At 40.5% G+C, this 14,623-nt stretch overlaps 1 protein-coding gene across 1 annotated transcript in view; it reads left to right on the top strand.

Moving 5' to 3' along the window:
- The window catches only part of LOC124805162 (cytochrome P450 4C1-like), a 108,259-nt gene extending 96,025 nt beyond the window's left edge, over window positions 1-12,234 (top strand). Inside the window, exons 11-12 of the mRNA XM_047265642.1 lie at window positions 4,890-5,069; window positions 11,464-12,234. Coding sequence (XP_047121598.1) covers window positions 4,890-5,069; window positions 11,464-11,621 — 338 coding nt within the window. The 3' untranslated portion in view covers window positions 11,622-12,234. The remainder of the gene's footprint in view (window positions 1-4,889; window positions 5,070-11,463) is intronic.
- The last annotated feature ends 2,389 nt before the right edge of the window (window positions 12,235-14,623 follow it).

Here is a 14,623-nt window from a genome sequence, read left to right as displayed (position 1 = left end):
TGACTCTATTGTACAGCGACTGGAATTTTGAAGAAAGCTGGACTGTGTCCATATCATACATTTTCATTGTAAGATTTTTCGAAATAAATACCTTGTCTTGACGGGTTAGTGCTTCCTTAATGAAAAAAAATTAGCGTAATTTGATAGGAACCGTCGACCTGCACTCGTAAATTGTTGCTCGAAGCTTCTTACAATTTTGCTACGCAACAAAGTAGCTTCCCACCATATCAAATAATGAAATTTCTTTTTTTCCCTCAGAACTGTTGGTATGTTTATAACATCCTTCACCCCATTGTCAAGTTTCTCACTATAGTATAGAATAATGGATGATCCAATTTGGGAAAATGGAAAGACATTAAAATCTTCATTGAAACAATGTATGTAAGCCCATTCTTTGTAGCGACACGCTAAAATTTCTCCCGTATCTTACATTGCAGTAGAAATAAATTTTAAATAAGACCTTGAAATATATAGGAATATGTAACTCATTATCGTGTTTTAATTTATTTTTAAAAACCTTCAAAATCAAACTGAATGTAAGACTGCAAATCACAGTCCGGCACGATCAACACTCGATGTATCTGGCCTATTGAAAGACGACATCTTTTCAAATTTCGCGCCAGTCACATAAGAGTGGCACTATCAGCACCACCACGAGAATGCATATCAAGTTTGCTTCAGATACGCGCTGCAGCGGTCGTGAGCGTCAATACCTTTGAGATTCGACGTAGTGAGCTGATGTCAGTTGAGACGACGCCATTATCAACAGCTCACTGAATTAGAACGAGGTCGTGTGATACCTCTACAATAAGGCGGTTGTTCCGCAATATTGTAGAAGGACTTGGCAGGAATATAACCACTATACATGACTGCTGGCAGCGATGGTCACGGGAAGATACGGTCGCAGGAATACCGGGCTACGGACGACCATGTGGCACTACCGAGAGGGAAGACCATCGTGTTCTGCGTATGGCTGTGGTGCATCGTATTGCGTCTGCAGCAGGAATTCGTGCAGCAGTTGGCACCACAGTGACACAACGAACTGTTAGAAATCGGTTACTTCAAGGACAGCTCCGACCCAGACGACACGTAGCGTGCATTCCACTGATCCAAAAGCAAAGCGATTTGCTACTTAACATGGTATCAAGCGAGAGCTCCTTGTGTTTTGTGATGAAAGCTGGTTCTGCTTCGGTTCCAGTGATGGCTGTGCGTTGGTTAGGAGGAGACCAGGTGGACGCCTACAACCAGTTTGTCTGCGACCTAGACACACTAAACATACTGCTGCAGTTATGCTCTGGAGTGCAATTTCCTATGACAGTTGTGGGGCGGCGGGTGGCTATCTTTATCAATTTTATGTTGTTTATATAAATGTTTGGTTTGTAGAATGTAAAACCAGTTCCTATTATTTAGAATGTTATTTATGCTGTTTTTCGCCGTTCTCAACACTGGCTCTCTAACTACAATATTGGCAACCAGAAAGTGATTAGCAAAACGTGAAGCCTGTAATTAGAATTCCTAGTCCCCACTTCATCTGAGAATACACTTATAGTTACAGCTTATAGCTCTGAGGAATTAGGAGACTGTCTGGGATTTATAATCAAAAACAGTCGTGAAAAAACGTCCTGTATTCTGAAAGTCACAGATGAAAACAAAAGAATCCACACAATCTAACTAACAGAGCAGTTCAGAGTCTAATGCGCTGATGCTACTATAACTGTCCAAATTAAACATTTAAATGAATGCTCGCCATAATTTGATGATAAGGTTCATCAAACGCCACGCTAACTAATGGTAGAATGTTTGTCCCGCGGCGGCACGTGAAAATACGACAATACGCAAACTGAATATCGATAATTAAAGTCAACCCAGAATTAACACTTCACTGGAAATGATTTTATGGTTACGCGTATCTCGAGTAACTTAATACGGCATCCGAGGCTGTTTGTAGCAATGATACCGACGCGACGCGACTCCCGACACAGGTTGCGTGCTATTCAGCGTCTGGAGAGAACTGGGGCCTTTCTTCCTCGCGCAGCGTTCTTATACACTCCTGGAAATGGAAAAAAGAACACATTGACACCGGTGTGTCAGACCCACCATACTTGCTCCGGGCACTGCGAGAGGGCTGTACAAGCAATGATCACACGCACGGCACAGCGGACACACCAGGAACCGCGGTGTTGGCCGTCGAATGGCGCTAGCTGCGCAGCATTTGTGCACCGCCGCCGTCAGTGTCAGCCAGTTTGCCGTGGCATACGGAGCTCCATCGCAGTCTTTAACACTGGTAGCATGCCGCGACAGCGTGGACGTGAACCGTATGAGCAGTTGACGGACTTTGAGCGAGGGCGTATAGTGGGCATGCGGGAGGCCGGGTGGACGTACCGACGAATTGCTCAACACGTGGGGCGTGAGGTCTCCACACTACATCGATGTTGTCGCCAGTGGTCGGCGGAAGGTGCACGTGCCCGTCGACCTGGGACCGGACCGCAGCGACGCACGGATGCACGCCAAGACCGTAGGATCCTACGCAGTGCTGTAGGGGACCGCACCGCCACTTCCCAGCAAATTAGGGACACTGTTGCTCCTGGGGTATCGGCGAGGACCATTCGCAACCGTCTCCATGAAGCTGGGCTACGGTCCCGCACACCGTTAGGCCGTCTTCCGCTCACGCCCCAACATCGTGCAGCCCGCCTCCAGTGGTGTCGCGACAGGCGTGAATGGAGGGACGAATGGAGACGTGTCGTCTTCAGCGATGAGAGTCGCTTCTGCCTTGGTGCCAATGATGGTCGTATGCGTGTTTGGCGCCGTGCAGGTGAGCGCCACAATCAGGACTGCATACGACCGAGGCACACAGGGCCAACACCCGGCATCATGGTGTGGGGAGCGATCTCCTACACTGGCCGTACACCACTGGTGATCGTCGAGGGGACACTGAATAGTGCACGGTACATCCAAACCATCATCGAACCCATCGTTCTACCATTCCTAGACCGGCAAGGGAACTTGCTGTTCCAACAGGACAATGCACGTCCGCATGTATCCCGTGCCACCCAACGTGCTCTAGAAGGTGTAAGTCAACTACCCTGGCCAGCAAGATCTCCGGATCTGTCCCCCATTGAGCATGTTTGGGACTGGATGAAGCGTCGTCTCACGCGGTCTGCGCGTCCAGCACGAACGCTGGTCCAACTGAGGCGCCAGGTGGAAATGGCATGGCAAGCCGTTCCACAGGACTGCATCCAGCATCTCTACGATCGTCTCCATGGGAGAATAGCAGCCTGCATTGCTACGAAAGGTGGATATACACTGTACTAGTGCCGACATTGTGCATGCTCTGTTGCCTGTGTCTATGTGCCTGTGGTTCTGTCAGTGTGATCATGTGATGTATCTGACCCCAGGAATGTGTCAATAAAGTTTCCCCTTCCTGGGACAATGAATTCACTGTGTTCTTATTTCAATTTCCAGGAGTGTATATAAAGCCGCGGTGCGGACGGCTAAGGGAACGCCTGATCAAATCGGCTCTCCCGACTAGCCGCTGGGCTAGTAATGCACCACATTGAGTTACCGAATAAATCATAGCTTCTTTTGCTGATGGGCGATGAAGCTCTTAATTTAAATGTGCATTCAGCACACAGGTAAGTAATCATAATAAAAGTTTGACGTGGCTAAGTTAAATATTTTGGGAGAGAGAATTAATTTAATTACACTGCACGCAGTAGACGAGCTCTGAACTTGCCCTTTTGAGATACGCTATCGCTATAGTTTTATAATTATTCAAATAAAACTTCTCACATCTTTATGATTATAGCGGATCTCCATTCTACTTAAATATAAACATCCTAGCCTTATTTATTAGCCTACTTAATCTATCTTGCTTCCTTAAGTTTTAAGACAAAAACCAGAAAATTATGAATTTCAACTAAAATCTTAATTTGTGAGATCCAAAGTACTGTTTCTATTAAATTATTATTGAAAAGGAATCTAAGTATAAATTTTTAAATCTCTAGCTCTTTTCTGTTGCGCCAATGATTTTTACAGAAAAACGTCCAAATTTCGAAAATGGTTAAAGTTATTGAACTGATATTCAACACATATTAATTTAATATTACTCCTGACATGCTAGAAACATTTTAGGTTATTTACTTGATTTTTAAAGTATTGCGCAACATTTATGACGTCAGAGCTAGTTACAGCGGACTGGCTGGCACACAATGGAAAGACTGATGTGCATTTATTACGGCGTGAGTAGGCTGCTTCCCTACACAGTGGGACCACCCTCACTATTATTCCACCCAAACTAACTGCCAATTTGCACTTGAATCTGTAATTCGACGTGTTGTGCAGCCATTCACAAACAGTATTCCAGGGAGTTTTTTCCAACAGGATAACGCTCGCCCACATACTGCAGATCTGTCTTCAATCGAGCACATATGGGACCTCATCTGGCGGCAACTTTAGCGTCATGCACAAACAGCATTACCCATTCCTGTATTGACCGACTAAGTGTAACAGGCATGGAACTCCATCCCACTAAGTGATATCCGACACCAGTACGACACAATGCATGCACGTTTCCATGCCAGCATTCAACATTCATGTAGTTACATCGGTTATTAATGTATCAGTATTTGGCAATTGGAATTGCTTTCCTCGCGTTTACGTTAAAATGTGAACATGCAACGTTAATCACTTAAAGATTGTTAAAAGCACACAAATCTGTAAATATATGGCGGAGAAATACACATTTCTGGACATGGAGCGTTTTTTCCTTGTGTCTGTCTCGGTTGTACCATAACAAAATAAAAGAGGCAAATCTGGCCGTGTTCTGCTGCTTCACCCAAGAGTCCATGTGTAAATGAGTGGATACAAAGAGGTCCCTTGTTGCATCGCAGGTGGCTACAAGCTGCCAGAGGGCGTGATGCTGGTCCTGCATGTCTACGAGAGTCACCGCGACCCTAAATACTGGCCGGACCCGGAGCGCTTCGACCCGGACAACTTCCTGCCGGAGAGGGTGCAGGGCAGGCACCCCTTCGCCTACGTGCCCTTCAGCGGAGGACCTCGCAACTGCATTGGTGAGGCGTGCTGATATCCTTACAGGTCAAAAACCTGTGATCCATAAAATCATCCGTAGGCATATTTTTTGGAGTAAGCATACAAATGCACAGGACACCCGTCGTCGACACGTACTAACGAACATGGGAAGTATCACACCATAAACACAGCACTTCTCCTCAGTGGTAATTTCCCCTAGCGCTATTTGGTGTAGTTGCCCTAAGTAGCTCGCTCAGCCATTAAAATAATTTCCTTGTTTATACCTGCCTCGAGATGACTGGGTGTTTCTGTTGTCCTCATCATTTCATCATCATTCATGAAAGTGCTGAGATTGGACTGAGCAAAGATTGGGAATTTATACGGGCGCTGATAACTGCGCAGTTGAGCGTCCCACAAACCAAACATCACCATCATCTTTGTTGGTTCTAGAAAACAGAACGTATTGCACAAGAGATTACATTTTATTTTCATATAATTACAGGTCGTTTTCTGTGTGACGCATTTTGAAACACGTTGCTGCACAGAGAGGAACTACATACTCTGCACCCCAGTTAGATCTCTCTTTTCAAAGGCCTCTTCTCGTGTATACTCCACAGCTCTTTTTGATCTTTAAGTCGTTATGCTTGACAAAAATTCTAGAAAATTCCTTAGATTAAGACAAGTCGCTTTTTAGCGATAGAGGTGCGCGAGCAATTGATTATCCTTGTTGTACAGGGGTTACTACGAACTGTTCCCCCGAGACTAATCATGAATACGTTGGCATATTTTTTGTACAGAGCTTGCGTGTTAAAGTACACAACCTTCTTTAAACGACGAAAAATCTTCTAATTAAACTTTTTCGACCTGCTCCTGGCTATTTGGTAGCCTTACAGTTGGGAATCGTTCCTATCCACCTACTCACGCTTGCCTTATTCTTGCTATAAACCGCGACAGCATTTGGCTTTTGCACGATGCCATTCATAAATATAAGAGAAAGAAAAAAGAAGGAAGGAAGACTAGGTTTTAACTTCCCGTCGACATGGGGTTTATTATTTGAGTTTTCAATGTACTGTTCATTTCCCCTACATTTAGCTATTCTGATTTGTAACCTGTAATGTCCTTTGAGGTTGCTCTAAGTGGCTTCATCCACAATACCACTTTTTACTTTTTCATAGCAAAAAATTACCAAGAGCCTTAGCTTTTGTTAGTCAGGTATAAACCATTTATTTTGTGTCTGATGCCTGGGTCTTCTGACTTTATTACTATATTGTATCTTGATCTTTTGGCAATTGATATTAAAACTTTTAGAGATAATGTTCATGAACTTCTTGAAGGGTTCCTCAATATTACTGGAAGAAAGTAATACAGTATTCCCATATAATACTATTTTTATTTCCTCCCTATATGTGTTAATATTCTTATCAATTAATAATCTAACACCCCAGTACAGAATTTGTTCTACCTTCAATTTATCAGTAATTAATTACCTTTATGATCTGATAGCTGATCAACATTAAACATCCTAGTTCAAATACACTTTTATGTACATTTGTTATAAAGTTATACAGGCAGAATTGAGCCCTGTGGGACTTTGACTTGTAAATAGAAGGTTATATCATCTCAACACATTTGCTGAATTAATATTTTTAAGCTGTCTTATTTTTCCATTATCAATATTTAAGTCTCCAAAAATTAGCGTGTTTTATTGTATGCATTTCTGTACATGCAGGATAAGGTTTCTAAGCATTCAGTAAATTTCTCTGCATCACTTTCAGGGCACTGATATACAGAAACAGTTAAAAGCCTTACTGTTGGCAGAAGTATAAAGCTGCTTCAAAAACACTTTTAATAGATAAGTTGTTGAAGTCCAGAACAGTACATTTCAGGTCTAAATCATTACTTATATATACATGGAGGATTCCCTATAACTTTCATTGGTCATTCCGTAATTTGGAATTAGATGAAAACCTGGTGGAACATACAGTCTTATGTCTTCTTCTTTTAGCCAATGTTCATTTAAGCATAATATCATTTTGCTCTTGTCTTTCAAAAGAATACCAAGTTCACCAGTCTTATAATTTAGGGACCCAATATTTTAAGTGTAAAGACAAAATAGAGGAGTTATCACAAGGAGGAAGAGTTAGTGTGTTGTGGGGCAATTTGTAGGAACGCAGAATTGTTTGTGTGGCAGTGGATGCTAAGTTAGTTTGCAATTGGGATTTATTGTAGCATCCCATAAAAAATCTTCAATTCTCTGTGGCATTTTTTTGGGTCTGCTTGAACACGGATATCTGTGTGCTGTACGCAACTTTCTACAGCATTTATGTGACCACAGTGCTTTAAAGGACTTGGTATCTCATCAGCAGGAGATGATGTAGATTCTATACTTGCTGTGGCTGCTTTCTTCTTTTCTGCATGTGGTAGTGGTGCAGCCTGTATTTCCACTTCTGCAACTTTTGTTGGTTTTGCAACAACTGTTAAGGCTCCCATCTAGTCCAGATTGTGGTTCCACTTATAGCCACATAGAGATGGAATATGTTGATTGACAGGGGTGAGGCATTTGATAGTGGGCCTACTGTTTGTTAGCACTTTCAATAAATTTACACAGAGCTTAGTTTTCCCTAACTTTCTCATGTGAAATCCATGTGTCAAAAATTTTTGTTGAAGAAACCTGTTTACATTGATTACTTTTATGTGGTTTGTCACTGTAGCTCTTTTCACTAAATCTAAAATATACTGTGGGTTTCTCCGGGGTTATCAAATCTATAAGGTATTTTGCTGAATATTAACTGATTCTGCATAGTTTTTGGAATAATTTCATTCAGTGGTCTGCTCAAATTCATCTTTTCTCTCATTTATGTCATTTGCTCCATGAAGGATAATGACATAATCATTTTTTCCTAAACAGAGTGATTTATTTTGTGTGTTATGAGTAATGTCTCTGAATAAAGTATTAGGCTTTAAAAATTATGTGAACATGGGTGCTTGGTAATACATGATTAAACATTTTCACACAGTTTCTACCATGTGTATCTGATAAAAACAATACTTTGCTTATATGGTGGCTTTCTTCATTGAACTGGTTGCCCAAGTATTTTTGTATCTGAACAGTTTGAGATTTTCCTTTGGCTCAGTGGTTTTCCAGTTAAGGTAACTTACCTTTTTTTTTTTTTAGATCTGTTGACATTGTACTTTTTCTGTTGACATTAAGTGCTTTTCTAGATCTAAATTTTGTTTGCTGCACATCAGTCCATACGTTTTCAATGTTGATTTTGTCCTGGCTGTTACACTTTTGTTGAACTTCAGCTTCAGTGTGTCCTTTCTCACTTCCTACATTTAATTAACTGTACAATGTTTGTACACCAAATTGACTTTGTGTTAACAATATAAGGGACAGGATAAAAAAGATGGCATTTTGAGTTGCAGACGGGCACAACAAAAAACTGCTATACACTTAGCTTTCAGCTAAAACATTCTTCAGAAAAGAAAATACACACACACACACACACACACACACACACACACACACACACACATAATCATTCACATAAGCAAGTCCACCTCACACACACGCACACACACAAACACACACACACATACACACACACACACACACACAAATCTGGAGGGGATGGGCTAAATGGTTCAAATGGCTCTGAGCACTATGGGACTTAACTGCTGAGGTCATCAGTCCCCTAGAACTTAGAACTACTTAAACCTAACTAACCTAAGGACATCACACACATCCATGCCTGAGGCAGGATTCTAATCTGCGATGGTAGCGGTCACGCGGTTCCAGACTGAAGCACCTAGAACCGCTCGGCCACATCGGCCGGCAAGGGGATGGGAAAGTGGGAGGGACAGCAAGGTACAGGTGGGAAGAGATAAAGAGTGCTGTAAGGTAAAGTGTGCAGGGACTATATGGAGGCACGACAAGACTGCCAGGTGTAGTTTCGGAAGGCTGGGGCAAGATGGTGGTTGGGGGAAAGGGGGGGGGGGGGGGGGGGTTAGCGGAGAAGAGGAAAGATGGGCGAGTGCATTGGCAGTGCACAACACACAGTGAGAGTGAGGGGATGTGAATAGAGAGGAAGTGATATGACAGATGGGGTGGAAACTGATGGATGGAGGTGTGGTGACTGTAGGTTACCTACTGTAGCTTACCTACCCACCCACCCCATTGTCATGACAGTAGGTTACCTCCCCCATCCACTTCCTAATGCGTTGACAATAAGTTACCTACCCACCGACCCCCCCCACCCCCCCCCCCTAGCTCCCTGCCCAACAGCCTCCTGATGATGTGCCTGGCAGTCTTCTCCATCTAGTCCAGGGCTGGCCAAACGCTGCACAGTGTGCAGACGTGCGGAAGTGCTGCACATGTGCGCACGTGTGCGACAGCGAGCGACAGCGACATCTGTTATTAGACATGTGTCCTAAATGAACGGCGGTGGCTCCTCTTCCCTGTTTATGTGGTACAAGCAAGAGCGCAACATACCCGGTCTCGTTTACCCCTGGTGACCGTAACCTTCACAGAGAAGTACTGAGAAATGGCAGATACTGTGAAAAAGCAAAGGACGGCAGATCTATGTTCTCGGTCGTTTCGATCAAGCATCAGTGATGAAAATCTCCCGCAAGTGCTTGCGTTTGTCAATGAGCCGTGCTTTTGTATCCTATATTAACTATATCATTTCGCATGACCAGTGATAAACGTGTTTGGATTTATTCCTTTCATAATTAAAATTATTGTTCACTAACTGTGCATTATTGCCTCATTCTGCTCCATGTTACATTATCATCAGGAAAATTGGTCATTAAACCGATTGTTGTAGACTTACATTTAGGGTTTTTTTTTTTTTTTTTTTTTTAATGTGTGAAGGGCTACGCTCAATTGAAGTCGATAAAACATAACATTCATCTAATTGTCGGTTATTACGCAGATTTCAGACGGAACTAATGAAAAATATAGCAATAATGGTACAGGTGATCATCGAGAGGTCATCGAGACAGAAATTATGTGGATGTAACTGAGGGCACCGAGAATTAGTTGCATTGGTTTAGTGTTATTTGAAATCGTGACTAAGGTTCGTTGGAAGTCGGTAAGTGCTCTCTTTCTTAAATACTAGATCAAAAACATTAGGTGTATTTACGTGCCGTCAGTAAAGCTGCCTTAATAAAAACTCACGGTTGTTAACTGTATTACTTGTCTTACTGGGTTAAACTGTTAACATAAAAGTAGACGTCTCAATGAGTAGACTGTGACAGTATTTTAAATCTTCAGTACGCGAAATACCTTCCCATGGTTGGCTTGCAAGCTGTGGAAAGAGCACTAGAATGCGCCGTACAGAGTATCTCAGCAAGTGGATAAAGCGACATCTGTGCGTAGAAACATGCACTACATGAACACTGACGGCTGCGGCGTGCACGCTGTGACCCAGAAGTTGCACATGTGCAGGAGCACCGCACGCGTGCAGAATTTCTGGCCGGCCCTGATCTAGTCCCTGCATGCTTCACCAGACAGCTGTCTCTCTCCCCCACCCATACACTGCAATGCCTTCCCCTTCCCCACTCACTCTAGACTGTTGCTTTCATAAACGTGACTGCTTACAATCAGCCCTCAGTTGCTGTAGCTGAAAGCCAAATGTGGGACAGTCTTTTTGTTGTGCCTGCCTGTATCTCAACATGTCTTCATTACAGTGAGCAGAGATCTATCCCTTTCCTTATATTGTTGGTATTCCAACCTGTAGTTTCCATTCTTTCACATTTCATTAAATATTGTGTAGTTAACAAATGTGAACCTCTAACTATGTAGACAACCAGAAAATCCTCTCCACATGCTAACTTTCATTTAACATGTTTAGTAATTTAGTTTCCAAATTAAATTCAAAATTATAAATGTGAACCTTACACAGGCAGAAGACCACAGCCAAGTACATTACGATCATTCATAATATTTAATATTGACTGAGTTGTTGTGGCTATTGCATTTAAAACTGCTTTGACAAAAATTTTAGCTCAAAACCAATCCTTAAAACTTTTGTCATAGACGTGTAGTTTTTCTGTGTAGATGTTTGGATGGGTGTGGGGGGGAGAGGGCATGGGGTGGGGGGTGCTGCTGTCATGCACTCTTCCTCAACAATTCTGAAAAATACTGTATACAAATAAATGCTATTTCAAATACAGGGAATGATGTGGGAATTGGTGTTTGATTTATTAACTCATTAATGTGTGTTAATCAGAGACAGCTGGATCATTTTACAGAACATTAAGGTAGAAAAAATATTTTTTTTGTTACCGAACACAATTCAGGCCACCTTTTGTTATCATCCAGTATAGATTACAACTATGGTTTCCAGATGATTGACTGATAATTTTTCCTTATGGATATTGAGAGTTGTACTCCAGAAATGGATTATAATTAAGTATTTTTCTTCCTTTTAGGGCAAAAATTCGCACTGCTGGAAGAGAAGACTGTCCTCTCTTCACTATTAAGGAACTATGTCATTGAGTCTGTAGAGAGACGTGAAAATATTAAAGTCACTGCAGAGCTCATCCTTCGGCCCATGAATGGAATCAAGGTGAAGCTGAGGACCAGGTAGCTCTGGAAGCTGGTGCTTCCATTAGTATATTGTTGCTGGTATTTCTCTAAGAAATATTTTGATATAAAATGAATGAAAAATATTTTTTATGTGTTTTAAAATTACTTGCCTGTTTACTTATACAGTGCTAATTTGTTTCAATTTTGGAAAATTGTTGAAAGACGTAGAGAAATTTTGAGAATCATTTTTATTTTGTAATACCAAAAGAAAATCTCAAGTTTTTACAAGTCAGTTTTGTGATTATTACTTAATAAGTTCAGTGTTTAAAATGTGTGATATTTGTTGGTCATTGCCTATATAGACATATTACTTTGTAGTTGGTAGTGCATTGCTACCTGTTCAGAGGTGATTGTAGAACAAGACTTAATCACTAACATTCGGTCAGCATAGAATTGATTCTCAATCTACCTGATCAAAGACAGCAGGGGTTGTTGATGCCAAATTTTGTTTTATTTCACACAGTAAAGTTCTCAAAAATAATTTAAGGTTATACTGCAACCCTCATAGACCCAAATAAATACAATGAGTCATATGTAAATATAATAGTAAATTGTTGTATCTCACTATGATGGTCAAATGTTAACAATGAAATACACCAGCACTAAAAAAGTTATGCATTCATAATATTTATTTAATTCAATTTGAAACATACACATTTGTCATTTCCCCCTGAATCTGAATCAGGAAATAGGAATCGATATCATGTGGAATCAAAGTAACATGCCACAAAGAGAAACTTCTATCTAATTCAGAGGATTTTCCAATCCTTCCAAGTCTTCTGAGATCCATCTCTTATCTCCCTTTGCTGAAGAAACTGATAATTCTGAATGTTAGGAATAGTTTTCTCTATTTTTAATGTGGCTATTGATAAAACTGGAGTTTTGTCTTCTAGTGAGAAATAGGTCAACTGGCCAGCGATATTGACTTTTTGTAATTTTACGCTTTCCTCAAATGCATTCTCCTTATCAAATTGTAAGTAACTGAGGTTGTTCTGTAACAACAGAAGATGAGAACATACAATAATATGGCATGCATACCTACTATCTTTACAACAGTAAAAAATTAGTCTGTGTAGCCACCTATGGCAGTTGTAAACTGAAAGATTCCTAAGGAATGAAATTGCATCCATGGAAGATGAACAAGTAATTGCTTCACAGAAGAAAGAAGGTAATGAAAATGAGAAACTGTGTAGCTGTTCATTTTTATTTTGTTATTTGGAAACATTTATCCCCTGAAGTTGTGTTGCCTTAATGGCCCAGTGTGTGCCATTGCAATAAATGTAAGAGTTTTTGAGTCATGTCTGACATGATTGTTAGTTCAAACAAAGCAGTATGTATGCAAAGTAATACCGAGAAACCAAAAGGTTTTCAGTTGTTATGTTCTTCTGCAACTCTCCTCCACAGTCAAGTGTATGAGCAACTGTACTTAGTGGAAGAAGGAGAAGAGATAGACACTCTTCAGCACTGATGTAGTCAGTCACTTCATTGTTCAAACAGTTGACAATTGCATTACCCTACCATCAGCATATCTGCTGTCATTCCAGAAAAAAGATAATTATTGAATTTTAAACTGAATTTCTATTTTATTTTGACCTGAAAAAGTGATGAGTAGCAAAGCAAGTTGTATGTCTCATGCACTTTTACTTGTTTCAAAACTGCATGTAAGATGCAGATAAATGATACTAGGAAATTGAAAGGGAAATAACTTTAACATTTCAGCTTTGTCCAAACAAGTTTTCTTCCAATTTTTCCTTTGTCTGGTGTATCATTCTATTGACAAGCAGTAATTATATTTTGCTTGAAACTCATGAATTTTCCTTACTCTAACATATGTTTCCTATCAACTCGGTAAAACATCTTCAGCTTCATCAATGTGTTTATTTACTATGTTCTTTAGATAACTGGTTGTTGGTGTATTTTCTCCTATTTGATTATTTTCCATCTTAACACCTAAGGACAAAGATGTTACAAGTTTTTGCAAGTTGGAAACTGACTTTAAGATAAGAAATAGGACAAAAGTAACTAACAAGAGCCAACTGAGTGACTGTTTACGCACTATAAAATTTCACCACAGCTGACATATTCATCTTGTGAGAGTCAGCAACTGTAGTGATATTTAAGATAATTCTCATTTATTGTACCACCACAACTGCAAATTTAAATTAGATTACATGTTTCAATTAACAGGATCATTGTCAGATCTAAGAAGTTTTCTCAGCAACCCATCTTATCCTCTCAGAATCACATATCAGAGCACTGACACATCTACTTAGATCAAACCTGATCCTGAATGATCAAAATGTGTAATCTAGTTAAAGAATGTGCCACTGAGATAGAACAATAAACGAGAATTATCTCAAACTCTAAAATTTATTATGATAATTAGAGATTACCCAGACTTTTGATCTTTAAATGATTCACTTACCAATTTAATTGCTTAGTCCCACAGAGAAATTGTTATGTATGTGAATTCCAGGTAGGTAGGTTGCAGGAATGACACACATTTGATACAGTTAAGATATCAAGAATATTTATTCATAGAATTGTGGAGTATGCATACAAAGACATTCACACTATCAGACAGCAAAGAGCAAACTGAAGTCTCACGTGGCACTCCAAAGATATCACCAAACTCAAATAATGTCTGACAAAGGTAATTAAACACAGTTTGTTTACAATGAGTTTTCACTCAGAAGGTGAAGCCCCAAAAGTGTTTTGATTTTTATCCCTCCCGCCCCCTCCCCCCTTTTTTCAGGTAAGATATGTTACAAATTTAAGGAACTAAGTTTGTAGAGTCAATTAAATAGCCAAAGTATAGTTGAGATAGGCTACAATATTGATACCATTACCCAAGTGCAATAGTTTTGCATATATACATGCTGTAATCTGCCTGTAGCAAACTTTTACTGCCAGGTTAAGTAATTTTGAGAACACTGAACATTCCTTTTATACAATATGCAGTGGAACTGAATGGCACACGCAGTCAATTCAGATTTGATTATT

Source organism: Schistocerca piceifrons, chromosome 7, assembly GCF_021461385.2.
Source record: "Schistocerca piceifrons isolate TAMUIC-IGC-003096 chromosome 7, iqSchPice1.1, whole genome shotgun sequence".
NCBI classification, from domain to species: Eukaryota; Metazoa; Arthropoda; class Insecta; order Orthoptera; family Acrididae; genus Schistocerca; species Schistocerca piceifrons.
Note: the sequence above shows the minus strand (reverse complement) of the source record. Positions and strands in the feature narration are given on the sequence as shown.